Source organism: Rattus norvegicus, chromosome 2 (assembly GCF_021556685.1).
Source record: "Rattus norvegicus strain SHRSP/BbbUtx chromosome 2, alternate assembly SHRSP_T2T, whole genome shotgun sequence".
Taxonomy (NCBI): domain Eukaryota; kingdom Metazoa; phylum Chordata; class Mammalia; order Rodentia; family Muridae; genus Rattus; species Rattus norvegicus.
Genome location: NC_141535.1, coordinates 177,584,175 through 177,609,118, shown reverse-complemented (window position 1 = coordinate 177,609,118; position 24,944 = coordinate 177,584,175). Strand labels below are relative to the sequence as shown.

The 24,944-nt window shown below is 49.0% G+C and overlaps 2 protein-coding genes across 3 annotated transcripts in view; both read left to right on the top strand.

The window, feature by feature from the left end:
• The window catches only part of Ints3 (integrator complex subunit 3), a 51,910-nt gene extending 33,489 nt beyond the window's left edge, over positions 1-18,421 (top strand). The window contains exons 14-30 of one of the 2 annotated variants that reach the window (XM_087627605.1): positions 355-461; positions 1,005-1,199; positions 1,537-1,666; positions 2,033-2,087; positions 2,332-2,435; positions 2,810-2,854; positions 3,035-3,154; positions 13,272-13,425; positions 14,318-14,386; positions 15,132-15,207; positions 15,571-15,684; positions 15,967-16,015; positions 16,502-16,669; positions 16,901-17,001; positions 17,193-17,265; positions 17,429-17,585; positions 17,681-18,421. In XM_087627605.1, the coding sequence (XP_087483731.1) occupies positions 355-461; positions 1,005-1,199; positions 1,537-1,666; positions 2,033-2,087; positions 2,332-2,435; positions 2,810-2,854; positions 3,035-3,154; positions 13,272-13,425; positions 14,318-14,386; positions 15,132-15,207; positions 15,571-15,684; positions 15,967-16,015; positions 16,502-16,669; positions 16,901-17,001; positions 17,193-17,265; positions 17,429-17,585; positions 17,681-17,758 (1,795 nt within the window). In that variant the 3' untranslated portion in view covers positions 17,759-18,421. 2 annotated transcript variants of the gene reach the window in all.
• Positions 18,422-19,932: 1,511 nt separating this feature from the next.
• Slc27a3 (solute carrier family 27 member 3) lies at positions 19,933-24,628 on the top strand. Its single transcript, NM_001106439.1, is given in 10 exon segments — positions 19,933-20,700; positions 20,967-21,176; positions 21,384-21,542; positions 22,088-22,212; positions 22,433-22,627; positions 22,735-22,825; positions 22,942-23,140; positions 23,346-23,443; positions 23,535-23,665; positions 24,331-24,628. Coding segments are annotated over 10 exon segments (2,004 nt in total). The 5' UTR covers positions 19,933-20,081; the 3' UTR covers positions 24,508-24,628.
• The last annotated feature ends 316 nt before the right edge of the window (positions 24,629-24,944 follow it).

Below are 24,944 nucleotides of genomic sequence, written 5' to 3'. Positions count from 1 at the left end.
GTAAGGAATTTGTGTGTTAGGGGTAGGGGATTCTCCCATTGTTTATTAGGTCCCAGTCCCTTTAGATGAGATGCCATTCAGATAGGCACACCACTTCTGACTCCTTCCCTTGACAGCTGTAAAAAGTGCTGTCTTTACCTCCTACTGATTGGTGGAAAGACTGATGCCCTCTCGACACAGGAACTTCTAACTGCCATATTACCAAGGCTTCAAAGGCCTGCCTGCCCCCTGTTGACTCGGAAGGGTCTGAAGGTGGCAGAGTTGTGCTGGTCGATATGTCTGTGTTCATGCTGAGTTAGCAGTGAGCAGGGAGCACCATGTCTCATGTTGACCTTCGTCTGTGTTCTCTACTAGACACTTGGCTCCCCTGTTTGATAACCCTAAATTGGATAAAGAGCTTCGGTCCATGCTTCGAGAGAAGTTTCCTGAGTTCTGCAGCTCACCCTCCCCTCCTGTGGAAGGTATGGATTCCCCACAGAGCCTTAATTGAAATCCCACTTGCTGCTGTTGCTCTCTGACTTTTCCCTTGGTGATCTTTCATGAGATGCTTGCCTCCCTGATATTTGCCCATCACCTCTCATCCAGTCCTTAGTCCATGCCCTTCATCAGAGCTCTTCAACTGCCAGACTAGCTGCCATAATTTTTTGTTTTGGAATAAGGGCTTAAGCCAAGCACTACTTTCCAACTTGGCTTTAAATCAAAGAACACTAATAAATGTCCCCAGAGCTGAGCTTGGTGATGCGCGCCTATAATCTTGGTGCATAGGAGGTGGAAACAGGAAGATCAGGGGGTCAGGGGTAACCTGAGATGCATAAACCCTGTTTCAGAAAAGAAAAAGACTGTGCCTAGATCATCACTTACCTGAGCTAGCATGAAAAAGTCATGTCTTATGCTGTCCCTTCCTCTGGGTGGGTCACAGAGAACTTGAGAAAGCAAGTTTGTCCTTCTTTCCAGCAGTGTACCATTTAGGGCATAAACTCTGTATTCTCCCACCTGCCCACTAGCCTCATTTCCAGAAGCATCTGGTATACTGGGGAGCACAAGAGGCTATCAGGAGTCTTTTTTTCTTTACTCACAAGTCAAAATTGAAGAGCCTGTTTCCATGGAAATGGACAACCATCTGTCAGATAAAGATGAGAGTTGCTATGACAATGCAGAGGCAGCCTTCAGTGATGATGAGGAGGATCTTAATAGCAAAGGTAAGGTTAGCACTGGGAGCGTGTGTGTGTGAGTTGTGGCAGCCCAAGAGGCCTATCTCACAGGTAGCCTGCCTGCAATCTTTCTATCCCACCTCTTTTGACCATGAGAGTGAGTTTTGTTTATTTCTGGATGAGGCTCAGTGGTACAGAGCTTAGCATTGAACACTAAAGGCAGGAGGGTACAGTGGTCCTGCCCGTTTGTAGGTATGAGCTGGGACCTGTGTGTAGTCGGGGATTCAGCACCTCGAGAGGGCAGGTTCACTGCGAGAGCTATGAGGAGGGAGCAGGCAGTCATGGGAACCGTCTCTGGTGCTAAAGTCTGACAAACCATCCTCAGGGAAGAAGAGAGAATTTCGCTTCCACCCCATCAAGGAGACTGTTGTGGAGGAGCCAGTTGATGTCACCCCTTACCTTGATCAGTTGGATGAGTCCCTAAGGGACAAAGTGCTGCAGCTGCAGAAGGGAAGGTGGGTACAAACCCTGCTCCCACCCTCGGAGGCCCATACTACCTAGGTGGTATCGGTGGACGGTGGGGTATGGAGGGAGTGTTAAGGGCTCATGGGAAATGTCTGACTGATGTCAGGGAGCATAGGCTGGGAATAGGGTATTCCCATTCCCTAACACCTTGGGGCCCTGCTCTCTGTATTCTAGAGTCTGGAGCAGGGCAGGTGGGGATTTTCCTCTTCTTTGGACCTCTGCCCACAGAGCAGCATATGCTGTCCAGAAGTCTCCCCTATGAGCTCACAGCTCCTCTGTAGTCTGTATGTGCATGTATATACCTTGGGATATGTCTCACCTGTTGTTACTAATTTTCTCTCACTTTTATGTTGTAGTGATACAGAGGCCCAGTGTGAGGTCATGCAGGAAATTGTGGATCAGGTCCTGGAGGTAAGAGGGAACCTCGTCCTTAGGGACAATGCAGTACAATCCTTCCCACCTTATAACTCCTTAGGCAGGCCTTACTGGGAAGTGAACTCCACCTTCCCTTCCCCAGATGAACCCTTCTGAGGCAGGGACCAGAGGGAGCTGTTCTGGGAGGTAGACACAGGTGGGCCCAGCAAAGGTTCTGGGCAGGTGGGGTCAGTGAAGTTTGGGTTTGCGTCATGATATCTCTCCTCCCTCTTGTCACCAGGAAGACTTTGACTCGGAGCAGCTGTCTGTCCTTGCTTCCTGCCTACAGGAGCTCTTCAAGGCCCACTTCCGAGGGGAGGTGCTGCCTGAAGAGGTCACTGAAGAGTAAGGCTCATCTCTGATATCTCAGAAGCTGGAGTGTGTTCTTCCAGCCCAGATCCTTAAGCACACCTTGCTATAGGCTTGAGAAAAATCCTCTTTACTTGGTGTTTCCGTGCTTACAAATACCAATGGACCCTGAGAGTATTGGGCAGTAGACCCTAGCCTAGACTTTGCCAGTCAGGAGTCTCATCCACAGTGAGGATAACATCTTCAAATTGTGTTTGTGTTGGAAACCTGTTTCTCTGTTACAAAGCACTCGTAGCAGGAAGTTTGCCTTTGTTTGGATATGAGTAGGCAGGATGTCAGGTCTTCCATGTTACCTGCCTTTAGGTGTTCTCCCTTCATGTAGATTCTCACATACAGCCTTCCTCTTCTAGGTCCCTGGAGGAATCAGTAGGGAAGCCTCTGTACCTAATATTTAGGTAAGCACTTAGCCAAAGAGCTGTCTGTCTTCCATCTTCCCTGACAGTGCACAGATATCCTGGTCCTGAGTTCTGGGGTTCCCTAAGGGGGAAAAGGTATTCGGTGGGTAGGCAACACTTCCTGTGCCATTCACACCTTAGGAGAGCCTATGCTAGGTGATGCCCTTCTATCCCATCTAGGAACCTGTGCCAGATGCAGGAGGACAACAGCAGCTTTTCGCTGCTTCTGGACCTTCTCTCCGAGCTGTACCAAAAGCAGCCCAAGATTGGCTACCACCTGCTTTACTACCTGAGGGCAAGGTAGGTGTGATCTCTATCTTCCCCGTGGAGTTGGGGCACTCCAGAGAACCAGCCTCTTACGCATGCACACCAACCCCTCCCCTCTTTGGCTGTCAGCAGCAGCATTATCTTTTGTTTGTTCATTCTGGGGCTAAGGGTTAAACCCAGGGCCCATACATCTTGTGTTAGTAAGTTTTTCATCACTGTGACACACTAAGGGAAACTTAAAGAGGAAAGATTTATGCTGACTCCTGGTTTCAAACATCGCAGTCCAGGGTCCGCTGGATCTACTCTTTTAGGCCTGCAGTAAGTCAGAATACCATAGCAGTGGGCATGTGGCAGAGGAAGTTGCTCAATTTGAAACAGAAGATTGTGGCAGAGATGGGCCAGAAATAATACCTTCTGAATACGTGCCCTAGTGCCTCCAATGAGACCACAGGCTCCAGGAAATCCACTGCCTTCCAATATTGCTATCAAATCGTGAACCCATCAGCATTCTCGGGTTCTAATCTGCAGTCTCAGCATTTTGGAGGTGGAAGCAGGAGAGATTCTTGTCAAGACCGAAAAGGATTCAGTTGCACCAGTGATTGGATACACATGACCTTTGAAGGGATATATTTCATATCAAAACAGGATATACATTGAGTGCTTTGCTGGTGGTCCTTACTCAGTTTTGCAGCAGAGGGCAGAGCTACCGAGCTGTATAGTAAGCCTCTTTGGTGGAGTGGGTTGTTTGTTTGTTTGTTTGTTTGTTTGTTTGTTTGTTTCATGTAGCCTAGGTAGGTCTTCAAGCTCCTGATCCCCTACCTCAGCTTCCTAAGTGCTGGGACTGCAGTCATTCACTACTAGACCCAGACTAGTTGCCAGGCTGCCTCTAAGTCTGCTAAATAGCCCAAACAGATCTTGAAGTTGTGATCCTCTTGCTTCAGCTTCCCAAGTATCTAGGATGACAGGCCAGTTCCACAAGGCCTGGACAAGTATATGATTCTTCCAGGAGTTGTGGTACACCTCTGTAATTACAGGACTTGGATATAGAAGTAGAAGGATCAGGAATTCAAGGCCAGTCTTAGGTACCATAGGACACTCCCCACTCTCACCCCCTTATTTGTGTGGAGCCTCTCCTACGTTTATAAATGGGTTCTGGTGATCAAATGCAGAAAACCTGCATAACAAATGTCTTTACCCATTGGGCAGTCTTGCCAGTCCTACAGAGTATGTTCGAGGCCAGCCTGGTCTGAGTTAGATCCTGGGTCCCCAAAAAAAGTCCTGCTGGGTGATAGTGACACACACTAGCACTTGGGAGGCAGAGGCAGATGGATTTCTGAAATGGAGGCCAGCCAGGACAGCTCTCAGTCGACACAGAGAAACCCTGTATTGCCAAAACAAAAACACAAGCCAGGAGCTGGATCATTTTATAACTCAATTACTACACTGCAAGCATGGAATTGGGGCCTGAGCGCCACATCAGCAGACGAGGGGACCATGTGCTTCCTGTGGCTCGGCACAGTGTTCCCGCATTTGTGTCTGCTGTGTTCTGTCGGCCCGTCGTTTATCCCTTGCAGGATGTCTTTTAATGTCTAGATACACAACATATTTTAGGTCTGTTTTGTACATTTGTGAATGCAGCTTCTGTGATTACCGGTTTACAGTTATTGTGCATATATATTCTTCAGTGGCTTGAATATATACTCAGGACAAGAATGGCACTGGCTACTGGGCCATGGAGTTACTTTGTTTCTGCACTGGTGAGGAGTAACCAAACTGTTTTCCAAAGTAGCCACAACTACAACTTCTTCACATCCCCAGCAACATATGAGATTTCCTTTTTTTTTTTTTTTTGTTTTTTTTTTTTTTTTTTTTCGGAGCTGGGGACCGAACCCAGGGCCTTGCGCTTCCTAGGCAAACGCTCTACCACTGAGCTAAATCCCCAACCCTGAGATTTCATTTCTTGATGTTTTGGTTTTGTTGTTTTGTTGTTGCTTATTTTATTTGTTTTTATTTTGTTTTGTTTTGTTTTTTTAGGACAAGGTTTCTCTGTGTAGAGAAAGACTCAGGGTTAGCCCTGGTCGTCCTAGAACTCAACTCTATAACACTCTGAGATCCACATGCCTTTGCCTCCAGAGTGCTGGAATCAAAGGTCTACACCACCATGCTTAGTTCATTGCTTTTTTTTTAATTGAATATTTTTTATTTACATTTCAAATGTTATTCCCTTTCCAAGTTTCCCATCCAAAGGCCCCCTATCCCATCCCCCTCCACTTGTTCTATGAGGTGTTCCCCTCCCCAACCATTCCTGACTTCTTGCCTTCCTGCCCTGACATTCTCCTGCACTGGGGGGTCCAGCCATGGCAGGACCAAGGGCTTCTCCTCCCATTGGTGCCTAACAAGGCCATCCTCTGATACATATGTAGCTAAAGCCATGTGTCTGTCCATGTGTACTCTTTGGGTAGTGGTTTAGTCCCTGGGAGCTCTGGTTGGTTGGTATTGTTTTATGGGGTTGCAAGCCCTTTAAACTCCTTCAGTCCTTTCTCTGGTTCCTCCAACTGGGACCCTGTTCTCAGTTCAATGGGTTGCTGCTAGCATTCGCCTCTGTATCTGTCACTTTCTGGCTGAGCCTCTCAGGAGACAGCTATATCAGGCTCCCATCAGCATGCACTTCTTGGCTTCATCAATATTGTCTAGCTGTTTATATATATATGGGCTATATATGTATGGGCTCAATCCCCAGGTAGGGTAGTCTCTGGACGGCCTTTCCTTCAGTCTCTGCTCCAAACTTTGTCTCCATATTTCCTCCTATGAATATTTTGTTCCTCCTTCTAAGAAGGACTGAAACATCTGCACTTTGGTTGTCCTTCTTCTTGAGCTTCATGTGGTCTGTGGATTGTATCTTGGGTAATTTGAGCTTTTGGGCTAATATCCACTTATCAGTGAGTGCATACCATGTGTGTTCTTTTGTGATTGTGTCACCTCACTCAGGATGTTATTTCTAGTTCCATCCATTTGCCTATGAAATCCATGAAGTCATTGTTTTTGATAGCTGAGTAGTACTCCATTGTGTACATGTACCACATTTTCTATATACATTCCTCTGTTCAAGGGCATCTGGGTTCTCTTCAGCTTCTGGCTATTATAAATAAGGCTGCTATGAACATAGTGGAGCATGTGTCTTTGTTGTATGTTGGAGCCTCTTTTGGGTATAGGCCCAGGAGAGGTATAGCTGGGTCCTCAGGTAGTGCAATGTCCAATTTTCTGAGGAACCTCCAGACTGATTTCCAGAATGGTTGTACCAGTTTACAATCCCACCAATAGAGGAGTGTTGCTCTTTCTCCACATCCTTGCCAGCATCTGTTATAATCTGAGTTGTTGATCTTAGCCATTCTGACTGGTGTGATGTGGAATCTCAGGGTTGTTTTGATTTGCATTTCCCTGATGACTAAGGATGTTGAACATTTCTTTAGGTACTTCTTAGACATTCAATGTTCCTCAGCTGAGAATTATTTGTTTAGCTCTGTACCCCATTTTTTTAATAGAGTTATTTAGCTCTCTGGATTCTAACTTCTTGAGTTCTTTGTATATTTTGGATATTAGCCCTCTATCTGACTTAGGATTGTTAAAGATCTTTTCCCAATCTGTTGGTTGCCGTTTTGTCCTAATGACAGTGTCCTTTGCCTTACAGAAGTTTTGCAGTTTTATGAGATCCCATTTGTCGATTCTTTTTTTTTTTTTTTAAGATTTTTTTTTAACATTTACTTATTTATTATGTATACATCATACAGCTTTCTGCCTGCATGTATGTCTGCAGGCCAGAAGAGGGCACCAGACCTGATTATAGATGGTTGTGAGCCACCATGTGGTTGCTGGGAATTGAACTCAGGACCTCTGGAAGAGCAGACAGTGCTCTTAACCTCTGAGCCATCTCTCCAGCCCCCCATTTGTCGATTCTTGATCTTAGAGCATAAGCCATTGGTGTTTTGTTCAGGAAATTTTCCCCAGTGCCCATGTGATCGAGACTCTTCCCCACTTCTTCTTCTATTAGTTTGAGTGTATGTGGTTTGATGTGGAGGTCTTTGATCCACTTGGACTTAAGCTTGGTACAGGGTGATAAGTGTGGATCAATCTGCATTCTTCTACATGCTGACCTCCAGTTGAACCAGCACCATTTGTTGAAAATGCTATCTTTTTTCCATTGGATGGTTTTAGCTCCTTTGTCAAAGATCATGTGACCATAGGTGTATGGGTTCATTTCTGGGTCTTTCTGTTCCACTGATCTACCTACCTGTCTCTATACCAATACCATACAGTTTTTATCACTATTGCTCTGTAATACTGTTTGAGGTCAGGGATGGTGATTCCCCCAGAAGGTCTTTTATTGTTGACTATAGTTTTCAGTATCATAGGTTTTTTTGTTATTCCGAATGAATTTGAAAATTACTCTAACTCTATGAAGAATTGAGTTGGAGTTTTGATGGGGATTGCATTGAATCTGTAGATTGCTTTTGGCAAAATTTTTACTATTAATCCTGCTTATCCATGAGCATGGGAGATCTTTCCATCTTCTGAGATCTTCAATTTCTTTCTTCAGAGACTTGTTATTTGTGACTATTGTGAAGGGCGTCATTTCCCTAATTTCTTTCTCATCCTGTTTATCCTTTGAATAGAGGAAAGCTACTGATTTGTTTGAATTAATTTTATACCCAGCCACTTTGCTGAAGTTGTTTTATCAGGTTTAGTAGTTCTCTGGTGGAACTTTTGGGGTCACTTAAGTATACTATCATATCATCTGCAAATAGTGATATTTTGACTTCTTCCTTTCCCATTTGTATCCCTTTGACCTCCTTTTGTTGTCTGATTGCTCTGACTAGGACTTCGAGTACTATATAGAATAAGTAGAGAGTGGGCAGCCTTGTCTAGTCCCTGATTTTAGTGGGATTGCTTCAAGTTTGTCTCCATTTAGTTTGATATTGGCTACTGGTTTGCTGTATATTGCTTTTACTATGTTTAGGTATGGGCCTTTTTTTTTTTTTTTTTTTTTTTTTTTTGGTTCTTTTTTTTTCCGGAGCTGGGGACCAAACCCAGGGCCTTGCGCTTCCTAGGCAAGCGCTCTACCACTGAGCTAAATCCCCAACCCCGGTATGGGCCTTGAATTCCTGATCTTTCCAAGGGGTGTTGAATTTTGTCAAATGCTTTCTCAGCATCTAATGAGATGATAATGTGTGGGGTTTTTATGTTCGTTTGAGTTTGTTTACATAGTGGATTACAGTTGATGGATTTCTTCCCCCCCCCCCCCCCCCCCCCCCCCCCCCCCCCGAGCTGGGGACCGAACCCAGGGCCTTGCACTTCCTAGGCAAGCGCTCTACCACTGAGCTAAATCCCCAACCCCACGTTGATGGATTTCTGTACATTGAAGTATCCCTGCATCCCGGGGATGAAGCCTACTTGATCATGATGGGTGATTGTTTTGATGTGCTCTTGGATTCGATTTGCGAGAATTTTTTTTTTTCTTTTTTCTTTTTTTTCGGAGCTGGGGACCGAACCCAGGGCCTTGCACTTGCTAGGCAAGCGCTCTACCACTGATTTGCGAGAATTTTATTGAATATTTTTACGTTGATATTCATAAGGGAAATTGGTTTGAAGTTCTCTTTCTTTGTTGGGTCTTTGTGTGGTTTAGGTATAAGAGTAATTGTGGCTTCATGGAAGGAATTGGGTAGTGCTCCTTCTGTTTCAATTTTGTGGAATAGTTTGGACAGTGTTGGTATGAGGTCTTCTATGAAAGTCTGATAGAATTCTGCACTAAACTGATCTGGTCCTGGACTTTGCTTTTTTTTTTTTTTTTTTTTTTTTTTCCGGAGCTGGGGACCGAACCCAGGGCCTTGCGCTTCCTAGGTAAGCGCTCTACCACTGAGCTAAATCCCCAGCCTGGTTGGAAGACTTTTAATAACTGCTTCTATTTCTTTAGGAGTTATGGGAATGTTTAGATGGTTTATCTGATTCAGATTTAACTTTGGTACCTGGTATCTGTCTAGACAATTATCCATTTCATCCAGGTTTTCTAGTTTTGTTGAATATAGGCTTTTGTAATAGGATCTGATGATTTTCTGAATTCTCTCAGATTCTGTTGTTATGTCTCCCCTTTCATTTCTGATTCTGTTAATTTGGATACTCTTTCTGTGCCCTCTGGTTAGTCTGGCTAAGGGTTTATCTAGCTTGTTGATTTTTTTCAAAGAACCAGCTCCTGGTTTTGTTGATTCTTTGTATAGTTCTTTTTGTTTCTACATTGATTTCAGCCCTGAGTTTGATTATTTCCTGCCTTCTACTCCTCTTGGGTGCATTTGCTCCTTTTTGTTCTAGACTTTTTTTTTTTTTTTTTTTTTTTTGGAGCTGGGGACCGAACCCAGGGCCTTGCGCTTCCTATGCAAGCGCTCTACCACTGAGCTAAATCCCCAACCCCTTTGTTCTAGACTTTTAAGTGTGCTGTCAAGCTGCTGATGTATGCTCTCTCCTGTTTCTTTTTGGAGGCACTCAGAACTGTAAGTTTTCCTCTTAGCACTGCTTTCATTGAGTCCCATAAGTTTGGGTATGTTATGTCTTCATTTTCATTAAATTCTAAAAAGTCTTTAATTTCCTTCTTTACTTCTTTTTTGACCAAGTTGTCATTGAATAGAGTGTGGTTCAACTTCCATGGGTATGTGGGCTTTCTGTCATTTTTGTTGTTATTAAAGACCCCCCTCCCCTTAGTCCATGATTAGATAGAAAGCATGGAATTATTTCAATCTTCTTGTATCTGTTGAGGCCTGTTTTGTGACCAATTATTTATGTGGTCAATCCCGGAGAAGGTACCATGAGGTGCTGAGAAGAAGGTATGTTATTTTGTTTTATAATGAAATGTTCTATAGATATCTGTTAAATCCATTTGGTTCATAACTTCTGTTAGTTTCACTGTGTGTCTGTTTAGTTTCTGTTTCCATGATCTGTCCATTGATGAGAATGGGGTGTTGTCTCCCACTATATTGTGTTAGGTGCAATGTGTACTTTGAATTTTAGTAAAGGTTCTCTTATGCCCATGTATTTGGAGCATAGATATTCAGAATTGAGAGTTCATCTTGGTGGATTTTTCCTTTGATGAATATAAAGTGTCCTTCCTTATCTTTTTTGATAACTTTTGGGTGAAAGTCAATTTTATTCGATATTAGAATGGCTATTCCAGCTTGTTTCTTGGGACCCTTTGCTTAAAAACTTGTTTTCCAGCCTTTTACTCTGAGGTAGTGTCTGTCTTTGTCACTGAGGTGTGTTTCCTTTATGCAGCAAAATGCTGGGTCCTCTTTATGTATCCAGTCTGTTAGTCTATGTCTTTTTTTTTTTTTTTTTTTTTGGGTTTTTTTTTTTTTTTGTAGAATTGAGTCCATTGATGTTAAGAAATGTTAAGGAGTAGTGATTGTTGCTTCCCGTTATTTTTTTTAGAGGTGGGATTATGTTTATGTGTGTCTCTTCCTTTGGTTTTGTTGCAAGGAGATTACTTTCTTCCTTTTCCCAGGATGTAGTTTCCCTCCTTGTGTTTGAGTTTTCCATCTATTATCCTTTGTAGGGTTGGATTTGTAGAAAGATAATTGTGTAAATATGGTTTTGTCATGGAATATCTTCGTTTCTCCATCTATGTTAATTGAGAGTTTTGCTGGATATAGTAGCCTGGCCTGACATTTGTGTTCTCTTAGGGTCTGTATGACATCCTTCCAGGATCTTCTGGCTTTCTTAGTCTCTGGTGAGAAGTCTGGTGTAATTCTGATAGGTCTGCCTTTATATGTTACTTGACCTTTTCCCCTTACTGCTTTTAATATTCTTTCTTTGTTTTGTCCATTTGGTGTTTTAACTATTATATAACGGGAGGAGTTTCTTTTCTGGTCCAATCTATTTGGAGTTCTGTAGGCTTCTTGTATGTTTATGGGCATCTCTTTCTTTAGGTTAGGGAAGTTTTCTTCTATGATTTTGTTGAAGATATTTACTGACACTGTAGTTGGGAGTCTTCGCTCTCTTCTATACCTGTTATCCTTAGGTTTGATCTTCTCATTGAGTCCTGTATGTTTTGGGTTAGGGGCTTTTGCATTTTACATTATCTTTGACCATGTTTTCTATGGTATCTTCTGCCCGTGGGAGTCTCTTTTCGATGTCTTGTATTCTGTTGGCGATGCTTTCGTGTATGACTCTTGATCTTTTTCCTAGGTTTTCAGTCTTAGGGGTGGTTCCCTTTGTGCTTTCTTTATTGTTTCTATTTCCATTTTTAAATCCTGGATGGTTTTGTTCAATTCTTTCACCTGTTTGGTTGTGTTTTCCTGTAATTCTTTAAGGGATTTTTGTGTTTTCTCTTTAAGGGCTTCTACTTGTTTACCTGTGTTTTTTTTTTTTTTAATTTATTTTATTTATTTTGTGTATATGAGTACACTGTTGCTGGCCTCAGACATACCAGAAGAGAGCATCGGATCTCATTACAGATGGTTGTGAGCCACCATGTGGTTGCTGGGATTTGAACTTAGGACCTCTGAAAGAGCAGTCAGTGCTCTTAACCGCTGAGCCATCTCCCTAGCCCGTGTTTTATTTCTTTAAGGGAATTATTTATGTCCTTCTTAAAGTCCTCTATCATCATGATGAGATGTGATTTTAAATCCAAATCTTGCTTTTCCAGTGTGTTTGGATATCCCGTATTTGCTTTGGTGGAAGAACTGGCCTCTGATGATGCCAAGTAGCCTTGGTTTCTGTTGCTTAGGTTCCTGTGCTTGCCTCTCACCATCTGGTTGTCTCTGGTGCCAGCTTGTCTTGCTGTCTCTGACAGTGGCTTGACCCTCCTGTAGCCTGTGTCTTAGCACTCCTGTAGACCTGTTTTCTTTCAGCCGGATCTGGAACAGAGAGCTGCTCCTGTGTTTGTGTGACCTGAGGCCTCCACTCGGGTCACTTGGAGCAGAAGGGTTGGTCTTACCTCTGCTCTTAGGTGTGTTGGTGCTCTGGGTGCAGGCTTTCGGCTCTGGGTGCAGGCAGAAACTGGAGGGGTCCTACCCCTGACTGCTCTAGGTCCCTGTATCCAGAGGGCACTAGGCAGGTTCCTCTTGGGTCAGGAATGTGAGCAAAAGTGACAGTCTCCCCCTGAGCTCTCAGGATTGTCTGCACTTCTGATAGTCCAGCTCTCTTCCCCCATGAGATTTGGGTACAGAGATTTATGGGACCGGTTCAGTTCAGTTCCAGGTGCGGGCAGAAACCAGAAGGTTCCTGCCACTGACTGCTCCTAGGTTCCTGTATCCAGAGGGCACAAGGCAGGTTCCTCTTGGGTCAGGAGGAAAGAAGTGGGCAGAAGTGGCTGTCTCTCCTGAGCTCTCAAGATTGTCCACACTTCTGAGAGTCCAGTTGTCTCCCACACAGTATTTGGGTACAGAGAGCAGTTTATTGCTTTTTGAGATGGTCTTACATACCTGAAGTTGGCTTCAAACTTGCTTTGTAGGTAAGGATGACTTTGAACTCCTGATCATCTTGCCTCTGCCTCCCAAGTACTGACTGGCCTACTTGGAGGACTTGTTTCATTTTGAGACAGGTTTTCAAGAGCCTTCAAAGATCCTCCTGAGTGCTGGAATACAAGTCTGTACCAGTAGGCCTAGCTTTGCGAATGCACTTGTCTGCTAGACACATGGTTTTAGTTCGTACATTTAAGCCTCAGTTCTAATTTAGACGTTGTATATGGTGTCAGTTGCTACTCCTGGCAGTATAGGAGTCCTTCTCTCTGCTCTCAGGAGATAATCTACTCACTGATGATGATTAGATCATTGGGGAATCTGGACATGGTGATGGACATGTTTAATTCTAGCTTCTTTGGGAGGGAGTGGCAGGTAGATCTCCAGAAGTTTATGGCCAGCCTGATGTACATGAATCGAGTCATTATGTCAGCCAGGGTTAGTAGTGAGGCATGTCTAAATAAAAAGGAACACAAAACAAAAGCCAGCACTGGGGAAGAAAAAGTGTCTCCTGGCTGCAAAATTGCTGGGCCCTTGGAGAAGATAAGGAGGAACATGAGGTCCATGCAAGGTAGAATGGACCTCCCTGGGGATGTCTGAGGCCCCAGTGCTGGGTTGCACTGTTGGCTTAGGCCCAACTGGTTTTGCAGCAAAGCCGCCGCAGGGAAGATGAACCTGTACGAGTCATTTGCCCAGGCTACCCAGCTGGGTGACCTGCACACCTGTCTAATGATGGACATGAAGGCTTGCCAAGAGGATGATGTGCGGCTGCTATGCCACCTCACGCCTTCCATCTACACAGAGGTCAGTGCCTCCACAAGGGCCCATGTGGGGTGGGGGACGGCAGCAGTTCAGGGATTACAGGGAGTGACCCAACCTTAGCTCACATTCTTGGTGGGGGGGTTGTTTTTTGGTTTATTTGTTTGTTTGTTTGAGACAGTCTCATTCTGTGACCCTGACTGGCCTAAGCATTCACTGTGAAGCCCAGGCTGACGACAGACAAGTGCTGGGAGGACAGGCGTGAGCCACCCTGCCTGACTTACTCTGTGCTCTTGAGTTGTCGCCCATGTGCCCACCTACTTTAGTGGTCATTGCTTCCCATAGCATGGCTGTCTTCCTTCATCTCTGTTATAAGCTGGAGCTCTTTTCAGATCTTAGCTCTGGTTTAGCTGTGATGTGAGCCATTACCTGTCTATCCACTTGGATTCTCAGGGTTAACTCTATCTTCTGGACCAAGATAGGTCTCTTAAACCAGAAAGATTCCCAAGCCCCTTTGATGACTAAGAGGCCTGTCCTCTGTAGTGGAGTCTCACTTTCATTTCCCTGATGAGGGAGGGAGTATCAGGAAGAGAGAAATGAGGACTCAGGGTGTGGGCATGGCAGGAGGAACTGTGACCACAGCCAGGAGGGAGGGAGGAGGGGTCTAGTGGTATCCCCTCTCTGATCTTCATCTGCACAAGAACCCGTGTACCTTACTGTGTGTGCAAGCACAAACCATTCCTCTTTTCAAACACAGTCTGCTCATGATGGACACACACCGATACTGAAGCCTGGGGTTCATAAGGCTTAAATTCCCAGATTTGTAGCTGTTTGGTTCTGTGCAGAACCAGAACCCTAGTTAATGATAAGGGGTGGGACAGGCTAGATGAGAGCCAAGCATCTGGCCCACACTCCTGCCCTTTCTTTTTCTCCATAGTTTCCAGATGAAACCTTAAGGAGCGGGGAGCTGCTGAACATGATAGTGGCTGTTATTGACTCTGCACAGGTAAACATTGAGCTTTGATGTTTCCAACAGGGCCTGGCAGGCAGGACTGGGGAAATGAAGGTCCGTGTTGTCTCCCTAGTACCTGAGAACCCACATTCCTCACACACTCCGCCTCCCACTGCATGTGGGTGCCGTTTAGGCCATTAGGGCTAGGAAGGGCAAGCAGAGTTCAGGAGAGGCTGGGGTGGAGCCCATCCTCCCTGGTAGCTCTCCATGTTCTCTGGAAGTTCATGTTTGCTCAGGGAAGGCTGAGGGCGGGCAGGTGTGTGTGTGTGCCTGCATGCTTGATCATGTGTTTTGCTCTTGCCTGGCTTTCCCTTCAGCTCATAATAAAAATGTTTGGGCCATTTCTTCTTGACCATGCACAGGACCCCTAGGTCCTATAGCTTTGCATAGGTCCATATCTGAATGGGGTGTGCCTCATTTCTACTCGTGTCTACTCAGTTCCCACTCAGAGAGGGACTCAGCATTGAGAATCCTTCCTTTGCCTTTTCCTGCCCACACTGGGTCAGAGCTCAGCCTCCCAGGGTCTTTTCATTTCAGGCCTAGCTCACCAGATGGGGGAGATTCCTGTTCTCTCTGACATCAGCGTGTGGGTAGTTTTTTCCTTAACAGGCCTGTTCCCCTACAAGCCTATTGCTGTTGTACCTGACCCCTTCGCCCTTCAAAATCTTGTGTCATGCCTTCCCCTCCTGCCCCTTGGCCTCTCTTAGAGCTAATGGGTCTGATGTTCCCTTCTGCCCAGCTCCAGGAGCTAGTCTGCCATGTGATGATGGGGAACCTGGTCATGTTCCGGAAGGACTCAGTCCTCAACATACTCAGTAAGTAACTAGGTCTTCAGACACCTAGGAGAGGAGAGGGACATCAACCATGTTTAGCAGTGACAGGAAAGTGGTTGTTGGGTAGGACGGGGAGAAGTAGAATACCATGGCATCTGATGTCCGTGCATCAGTCTGTAGTGATGGCAGAACCCCTCATCTCTCTGGCCCTGGGTGGTTGGGGATGCAGGCATCCTCCAGAGACACGGTAGTCCATGTGCACTGCCAACAGACAGGATCTAGATTCGGTTCCATCTGTTTGGGATATTACTAGTCAGGGGGCTAGCCATGTGCGAGAGACGGCAGGCAGGCAGACAGACACAGACAAAGACAGACAGACAGACGAGTTTCTTGTGTCTCTTTCAGTTCAGAGCCTGGACTGGGAAACCTTTGAGCAGTATTGTGCCTGGCAGCTCTTCCTTGCCCACAACATCCCTCTGGAGACTGTCATCCCTATTCTGCAGCACCTCAAATACAAGGGTGAGTGGAACCACAGGCTGTGGAGGAGAGTAGGTGAAGCCTTCAGACTTCCAGAGAATGCATTCAGTCTCCTCCTCCCCTCCAAGACATGCTGTGCTCTGCAGGTGGCCCTACAGGCCTTCTCTGAACAGAGGACCAGGCCTCGCAGCTGCAGTGAGGCATAGAGTCTTCCAGGTTCTCTGTCAAAACTGTTCTTTCAGTGGCTGTTGCCTGGAGGAGTAGGAGAGGCACCTTTCCTCCTGAAATGATAGATTGCCCTGAACACCTCTCTCCTCCCCACAGAGCACCCAGAGGCCCTGTCCTGTCTCCTGCTTCAGCTTCGAAGAGAGAAGTGAGTTCTTGGTGGCATTTGGGCCATGCTTTCTCCATATCTGTGGCTGTCTGCCTTCTCTGCCCTCAGAGGGGGGAGGCAGGGACAGAGCATCCCTGTTTCCTGCCCTGCCTGCCCTTTATTCCTCACACTCCTCCAGAGGGAAGGGTCAGGGCAAGGAACCACAGAGGCCTTCATCACCCCGACAGACAAGCCAGCTGCAGAGACCCTAGAGAAGTTGAGGTGTTGGGGAGGGCCTTGTGGGGACTGTAGCATTGCCTCCTACCACTGCAGAAGTTGAAGAATCTCACTTCTCATCTGTCTTCTACAGAGAATGGAACCAGGCATTCCTTGGCCCAGAGAGAAGGGGGAGAGGGATATGAGAGCAGGAAGCCACAGGGCCAGGAGGCTGGGGTTTGGGATATCAGGAAGTGGCACTCACTCAGCCATTGCCAAGGCGAGCAAGCCGTCCGTGTGTGCGTGGACCCAGCATGCTTTGATTCATAGGCCCAGTGAGGAGATGGTGAAGATGGTGCTGAGCCGGCCCTGCCATCCTGATGACCAGTTCACCACCAGCATCCTGAGGCACTGGTGCATGAAGCACGATGAGCTGCTTGCAGAGCACATCAAGGCCTTGCTCATCAAGAACAACAGCCTTCCCCGCAAGAGGCAGAGGTGGGCACTTGACTGCTGCCCAGGGATGGTGGGTTGCCAGTCCTATACCAGACTGGTTTGTGGGTGACATCTGATGGCTTGAAGACATGTGACATGGAGGACCACCAGCCCTCAGTCCCACCCTGTTCAGTCCCCTTCCCCCCACCCCCACACTGCGACACTTAGGACTGTCTCTGACCTAAGGAGGGACACTGGAGGAGTGAGTATTTGACTCTCTGCCTCTCCATGTAGCCTAAGAAGCTCTAGCAGCAAGCTGGCCCAGCTGACCCTGGAACAGATCCTGGAACACTTGGACAACCTAAGACTCAACCTAGCCAACACCAAGCAGAACTGTATGCAGCCTCTCTTCCTGTTCCCTTCCTCTTGGGCCAGTTTGGGGGAGGTGCTGCCCTGGTTCCAATCCCCTACAGCCAGTTGGGGCAGGGATGAGATTCCAGGACCACTGCTCAAACCCACAGAAGAAGCAACTTTCTGGGCGGTGTAGTCAGCTTCCTGACACATTAACTGTGCTTCCCTTCCGTAGTTTTTAGCCAGACACCGATCCTCCAGGCGCTGCAGCATGTCCAGGCAAGCTGTGACGAAGCTCACAAGATGAAGTGAGTTCCTTCTACTTTGGGCTTTGGGGAGAAGAGGTCTGCTGGGAACATTAACTTAATGACCAGCAAGACCCTGGACTTGAGAAACAGACTTGGCTTAGGTGTCGAAGTGGGAGGGGCCTGGGAAGGATACCCATCTCAGAAAGCCTGTCCCATCTCTTAGGTTCAGTGACCTCTTCTCCCTGGCCGAGGAATATGAGGACTCTTCCACTAAGCCACCCAAGAGCCGACGGAAGGCAGCTCTGTCCAGCCCTCGAAGTCGAAAGAATGCTGCCCAGCCTCCCAATGCTGAAGAAGAGTCGGGCTCCAGCAGTGCCTCGGTGAGCCTCTCAGCCAGTGCACGGGAAGGGGGATGGGGTGCGGCCAGCTGCTGCCCAGGTCAGTGATGCCCTCCTGCTCCCCTCATTTCTTCCAGGAGGAAGAAGACACAAAGCCTAAGCCCACCAAACGAAAACGAAAAGGCTCCTCTGCTGTGGGTTCTGACAGTGACTGAGGCCTGGCATTCCCACCCTGCCCCAGCCTGAGAAACGTCCACGCAGCCCCACCCCTCCTCTTATCCCAGGGCCTCCAGCTCCTTTTACCCCTCTCCACTGCTGCTCCCACTGGTAGGTACTCACAGCAGCCAGATGCTGTGCAGAAGCAGATCATGGTGGAAGATCTTGCCCCTGGCTCCTCCCCAAGTCTCCAAAGAGCCATTGGACAGAGAAGGGAGTGATGAAGAGGCTTCTGGGCAGAGAAGCTGGGACGGCGGCAGATGCTGTGTGAGTGGGCACTCCTTCCTGCTTCCCTTCAGTCTGCATTTGTTCTGAACAGACACTTGTAGTCTGTGGACGGCGGTCACTACACCAGTGTGAAATGGGCATCTGACCTGGTGTGGGCGGTGCCCATCTGGGCAAATGCCACAGCCTTCAGAAAAGAACCTGATGACAGCGTAAGAGGCTCTTGCTGCACCTGGGATGCTTGGGTTGGCCCAGCATTGGCACTTCAAGCTGAGCCGGAGCCCAGGGGAGTCCCGGAGGCAAATTCCTCAGAACTGTCAAATGGCCTGATTTCTGTGGTTCTGTTTTTGCTTTTTCTTTTGGCAAAGATAATCGAGTTTTAAATTGTTTTTAAGTGATAATGAAACAAGCCAGAACATCTTTTGTGCCTGAGTTGACATCTGTGTTCATCTTGTGTATAAGTGCCTCTGTTTAATTTGATGTCTCTACTTGTACCCCTCTCCCCTACACAATGTCTCCAGGAGGGACTTGGCTTTGCTCTCCCGATATCCTTTCCTCTAGAGTGTGAGTCAGGCATCTAACCTTTCCACCTAGAAGCTGATGCTGGCACCATCTTCCTGCAGGCTGGCCTTGCCCATTGCTTCTCAGGAACGTCATCGTTAGGGGTGTGGGGGAGGGGTAAGGAGGGGTAGCTTAGTAGATAAAGCACTTGCCACACAAGCATGAGGACCAGAGTTCTGATCCCAGAACCCATGTGCATCTTACGTTGATGTGGTGGCTTGCCTGTGAGCCCAGAGCTCAGAGGCAGAGACTGGATCCCTGGAGTCAGATGCTAGCTAGCTACACTAATGTCAGAGAGCTCAGGGTTCAGGTGAGAGAGAGCCACCCCCTCACTGAATGGGAGGGAGCGTGATCTAGGAGCATTCCTGACTTCTACTGTGGGCCTCCATACCCGTGAATACACATGTGCACTCACACACAAACGTCTACATAATCCACACACATGAAACCTCTATGGTCCAAAAGCTAGTACTTGTCCTCTTATTGAGTGCACGATTTCCAAAGGTGGCAGGGAAGGATGCTCTATGTTGAGTTTTGAAGGAGAGAGGATGAAAGTTCAAATATCAGGGACAGGAGACTCTTCCAATCTAGTTGCTTACTGTCCCCATATAGCAGCAGGGAATAGTCCCAGATCGTGCTTTTACCTTCCCTATCCAGGGACATTTGATGCCTTGCCAAGGAGAGGTGTAAAAGCTACATTTAGTGTGCACACTCCATTGATTCAGCCTGAACATTTTCCTCTTCTGAGAATCCATGCTCCTTTAAAGCCAATACTTTTGAACCTCTAAACCACCAGAGGCCTCTTTTTCTTCCTCTTCCCATCCCCAGTTTCCAATGCACCGATTAAAACCAGGATGGGAAGCATTTGCTGGCTGGTCCCAATTACTACTGTATCCTTGCCTAAAATGGAGGGCCTCCTTCTACAAATCTTGCAGATTGGCCTCCACCTTTCCCCTACTTAATTCTCAGGCTCCCATCCATTCCCTGGGGGTTGCTATTGCTGCTGGTAGCTGGAGACAGCACTTGGATCTGGCTGTCTTGCCCAGACTTGCAGAAACGACCTGGCTAGGGGCCAGATTCTTCAGTCTCCTTGGAAAGAGAGCAATGGTACCATCCCATCACTGGTGACAAAGAACAACCAAAGGAATGAATGTCAGGCATGCCCTGGCTCCTGGACCAGGACTCTTAAGCGCCAGCCAATAGCTTAGATGGCCCTGAAAATGCACAGCTGTAGGGTGGAGGGTAGGCACCTATTCAGACCCGACAAGCTGCTGGCCACCAGCAGTCAAATCCCGGAGCGAGCGCGCCTAGGGCGGGGCCTGGGCTGCGGGGAGGGCCGGGCCGCCCCCGACTCGCACTTCTGGCTCACGCGCCACACCGCAGAAGCTGGGTGGGAAGGGCGGGTGCCGGCGCAAGCGCGCCACGTTCGGGAGAAGAAGGGTTTTACGGAGCCGAACCAAGGCGGGCTCAGTGTTTCAGGAAGGACCACCTGGAGTGTATGTGAGCTGCTGGGACGAACTAGAGGAAGAGGGCACCATGGCGGCCCTCCTGCTGCTGCTGCCCTTACTCTTGTTGCTGCCTCTGCTGCTCAAGTTAGACCTCTGGCCTCAGCTGCGCTGGCTGCGGGCAGACCTGGCCTTCACAGTTCGCGCCCTCCGCTGCAAAAGGGCCCTTCGAGCACGCGCGCTGGCCGCAGCGGCCGCGGACCCAGAGAGCCCTGAGGGCGGATGCAGCCTGGCCTGGCGTCTAGCGCACCTGGCCCGAGAGCAGCCGACACGCACCTTCCTCATCTACGGCGCACGGTGCTTCAGCTACGCGGAGGCGGAGAGCGAGAGCAACCGAATTGCTCGTGCCTTCTTGCGCGCACGGGGATGGACCGCGGGCGGCCGAGGCTCGGGCAGGGGCAGCACGGAGGAAGACGCTCGCGTGGCGCCTGCGGCTGGAGACCCGGCTGCTGGAGGGACGACCGCGCCCCCTCTGGCACCCGGGGCGACTGTGGCGCTGCTCCTCCCTGCCGGCCCGGAATTCCTATGGCTTTGGTTCGGACTGGCCAAAGCTGGCCTGCGCACGGCCTTCGTGCCCAGTGCTTTACGCCGAGGGCCCCTGCTGCACTGCCTCCGCAGCTGCGGTGCGAGCGCGGTCGTGCTAGCCACAGGTAAGGCTGGGAGCCTGAGAGGGCGTGCCTGGTCCCTAGACTTGAGGTGCAAAAGTGAGTGGGGTTAAGAGGCCTGGGTTTGGGAAAAGATATACTAAACCCAAGGGATTCTTAAACCGTCGGATTACAGGTCTCAGGCAAGACGTGGGATCCCCACAGTGCTACCCTTACCCTAGAGCGTTGCACAAGGACAGTGCAAACCAGCAGGTGATGAAGGCTTTAGATTAGCTGGAGAGCCTTGAAGCTGGGTTTGCCTACCCTTGTAGAGTTCCTGGAATCCCTGGAGCCGGACCTGCCGGCCTTGAGAGCCATGGGGCTCCACCTATGGGCAACGGGCCCCGGAACTAATCTTGCTGGAATCAGCAATTTGCTGTCGGAGGCAGCAACCCAAGTGGATGAGCCAGTGCCGGGGTACCTCTCTGCCCCCCAGAACATAATGGACACCTGCCTGTACATCTTCACCTCTGGCACTACTGGTGAGGACTGGATAAAATCCTTACTTCTCAGATACTGAGGCAGTGGGTGGCAAGGTCTGGGGAGAGGACTGGGACCTCTTTTACTTTCAGGTCACCCTGGACACCATCCCAGGCACAGCTTCTTTCCTTCCAGTCCCCAAACTACCTACTTTTCCAGGACACAGCTCAGACCCTTTCCCTGACTATGCCGGTCTTGCCACCCTTCAGGCCTGCCCAAGGCTGCTCGAGTCAGTCATCTGAAGGTCCTACAGTGCCAGGGATTCTACCAGCTTTGTGGAGTCCACCAGGAGGACGTGATCTACCTCGCACTCCCACTGTACCACATGTCTGGCTCCCTGCTGGGCATTGTGGGCTGCTTGGGCATCGGTTAGTCTCTCTCCTTGGGCATTATTCAGTCTCTCACATATTCCTCTAGCACAGTGGTTATCAACCTTCCTAATGCTGCCACCCTTTAACATAGTTCCTCACAGCATGGTGACCCCCAAACCATAAAGTTATTCCATTGCTACCTTATAACTGCAATTTTGCTGTTATGTAGACATCTGATATGGGACCTGAGGGAGTTGCAAAGGACAGGTTGAGAGCCACTGAGCCACTGCTCTAGCAAGTTCTGAAGTACCTTCTATGCCTGCCTTGCCTGGGAGTTTTCCTGAGCCCCAGATAGAAGGAGGCATTCCCTACTGTAGGAATTCCTGGTACAGTAGGAAACATTGCACAAGTCAGAGCCACAGTCTGAGCAGCTGTGGAGGCTACACAGTTAACAGCCTCTAGATGCCAGAGAACGAAAGAGAACATTAGCCTCACCAAACACAAGTGGGGAAGGACTTGGCCACTCCACTTGCTAAAGACACGAGGGAGCAGTAGTGGTTAGAGTCCTCTCTTGACCCTCCCTTCTCTCCTGATTCTGGTAGGGGCCACTGTGGTACTGAAACCCAAGTTCTCAGCTAGCCAGTTCTGGGAGGATTGCCAGAGGCACGGGGTGACGGTGTTCCAGTACATTGGGGAGCTGTGCCGATACCTGGTCAACCAACCCCCGGTGAGTAGGCTACAGAGCAGGCCAGACAACAGGAGACATCAAGACTTCTGGAAGTTAGAGAGGGGAAACCTGGAGCCCACGGCTGACGCGGCCCCCTGCTTTCAAGGGAAACAGAAAGGGAGCATAATGGGAGGAGGTTCTGGAGAATGGGGAACAGGGCTTCACTCTGGGGATCTGGAAGCTTGGTGCTGGAGCCCCTGTCTCCCTCTCACCATCTCAGAGCAAGGCAGAATGTGGCCATAAGGTCCGGTTGGCAGTGGGCAGTGGGCTGCGCCCAGACACCTGGGATCGGTTTGTACGGCGCTTTGGACCCCTGCAGATACTGGAGACGTATGGCGCTACAGAGGGCAACGTGGCTACTTTCAACTACACGGGACAGCAGGGTGCGGTGGGGCGTGCTTCCTGGCTCTACAAGGTGAGAAACAGAGTGGACACAAGAACCCCCTGAGCAGAAGGGGGATGGTGAGAAAAGAGGCTCCGTGCGGAAGCTAACATGACCCAGTGTGGCTCTCCCCTCCCCAGCACATCTTCCCCTTCTCCTTGATTCGATATGATGTCATGACAGGGGAACCTATTCGGAATGCCCAGGGGCATTGCATGGCCGCGTCTCCAGGTTTGTACTTAGGCGGGAGGTGAAGCTGGCACACAGGGTTGAACTTGGCACCTGAGAAGGGGGTGTCACCTGGGGTTCAGGTGAGTAACCCCCCTTTGCCCCGGTAATTCTTCCAGGTGAGCCAGGCTTGCTGGTGGCCCCAGTGAGCCAGGAGTCCCCTTTCTTGGGCTATGCTGGGGCTCCAGAGCTGGCCCAGGAGAAGCTGCTGAAGGATGTCTTCCGGCCTGGGGACATTTTCTTCAATACTGGGGACCTCTTGGTCTGTGATGAGCAAGGCTTTCTTCACTTCCACGATCGTACTGGAGACACCTTCAGGTATCCCTGTAACTTCCCAATCTTCTCAGATTTCCAAACTCAGTGACTCAAACCTCAGCAGCCCAACTCTGTCCCCCTCCTCTTCCCATGTCCAGCCCCATCTCTTTCTCAGACTTCATCAACCACATTATCCCCTAAAGTCTTTGTCTCCTCAGCAACACTCCTATAACGCCTGTCTCTCAGTTCCTCCCCGCTCTGCCAACAGGTGGAAGGGAGAGAATGTGGCCACAACCGAAGTGGCTGAGGTCTTGGAGGCCCTGGACTTCCTTCAGGAAGTGAACATCTATGGAGTCACGGTGCCAGGTGCTTAGACATGAAAGGCAGGGAGTTACCCTGCATAGTACTGTTTGGGCACAAGGGAACACAGGGCTTACATGTCTCCCGCACCAACCAGGGCACGAAGGCAGGGCAGGAATGGCGGCCTTGGCTCTGCGGCCCCCGCAGGCTTTGGATCTTGTACAGCTCTACACCCATGTTTCTGAGAACTTGCCACCGTATGCCCGACCTCGATTCCTCAGGCTGCAGGTAACCGGCTGCTCCTGCCCCAGCTCCTCATTCATGTACCTGCAACTGCTAGTGGTTCTTAAACCACAAGGAACCCCACATAGGGGACTCCATGAAAAGACACTTCCCTGATGGGCACATGCTCCTTGTGTCTTTCCCTTTAATCGTGTGTGTGTGTGTGTGTGTGTGTGTGTGTGTGTGTGTGTGTGTGTGCGCGCGCGCGCGCGCGCGCGCGCGCATGTGCATGTGGATATGGATAGAGGCCAGAGGACAACCTTGAGTGTCACCCTCAGAAAACCCACTGCCTCCTATGACACAGGGTCCTGGTTGGCTTAGGCTTACCAGTTAGGTTAGATTGGCTGGCCAGTGAGTCCCAGAGGTGCTCCCCTCTCCACCTTCTCCCAGCATGGTTCCCAGGTTGAGATGGTTGAATCCAGGTCTGCATGTTTGCCAGACAAGTCCTCTACTAAGAGACAGCAGCTGTTGCCCCGTCCACTGATCTCCCTTCTTATCCCCTCCCCCTTAGGGCCTGGCTCCCTCTCTCTGTTACCACCTCACCTTAATTTTATATAATGTCCCCTTCCCCCATACCTGCCCCAAAGCAGAGCTCGGGCAACTCACCTGAGCTAAGTGGACAGACTATATATTTCCTCCAGCTCTCTCTGAAAACACCCTTCTCTCCCCAGGAGTCTTTGGCCACTACTGAGACCTTCAAACAGCAGAAGGTTAGGATGGCAAATGAGGGCTTTGACCCCAGTGCACTGTCCGACCCCCTCTATGTTCTGGACCAGGACAAAGGTGCCTACCTGCCCCTCACACCTGCCCGCTACAATGCCCTCCTGTCTGGAGACCTTCGAATCTGAGACCTTCTGCCTGAGGGAGGGGCCCTGGGGGGGTACAGGCCACCGTGGCTGTACGGGGTTTCAGGTGTCTTTTGTATATGGAGTCGTTATTTTGTAATAAACAACTGGAGCTTATCTGGCCCTTCCTGTGTCTGTGGGGCTACTCGCGCATTCCTGTCCTGACCTCATGTGGCCCCAAGCTGTGGCTGAGCCTTTCTGATAATCACAGCTGACCCTGGTTGGTCCTGGAGAAGCCCTGCCGGTTGGTGTTTACGTCTTTTGCGTTTACACTGCTGTCTCTGGAGCTGTAGGATCCCAGAGGATTGATTCCTACTGCAGACGCAGATCGAGGCGTTCAGAAACACTGCCCTTTGTTGCCTGCCCCCACACATCACCTCAGCCTTGTGTGTGGCTGGTCCTGGGAAGTCTCAACCTTGTAAAACAAACTCAGGGAGGGA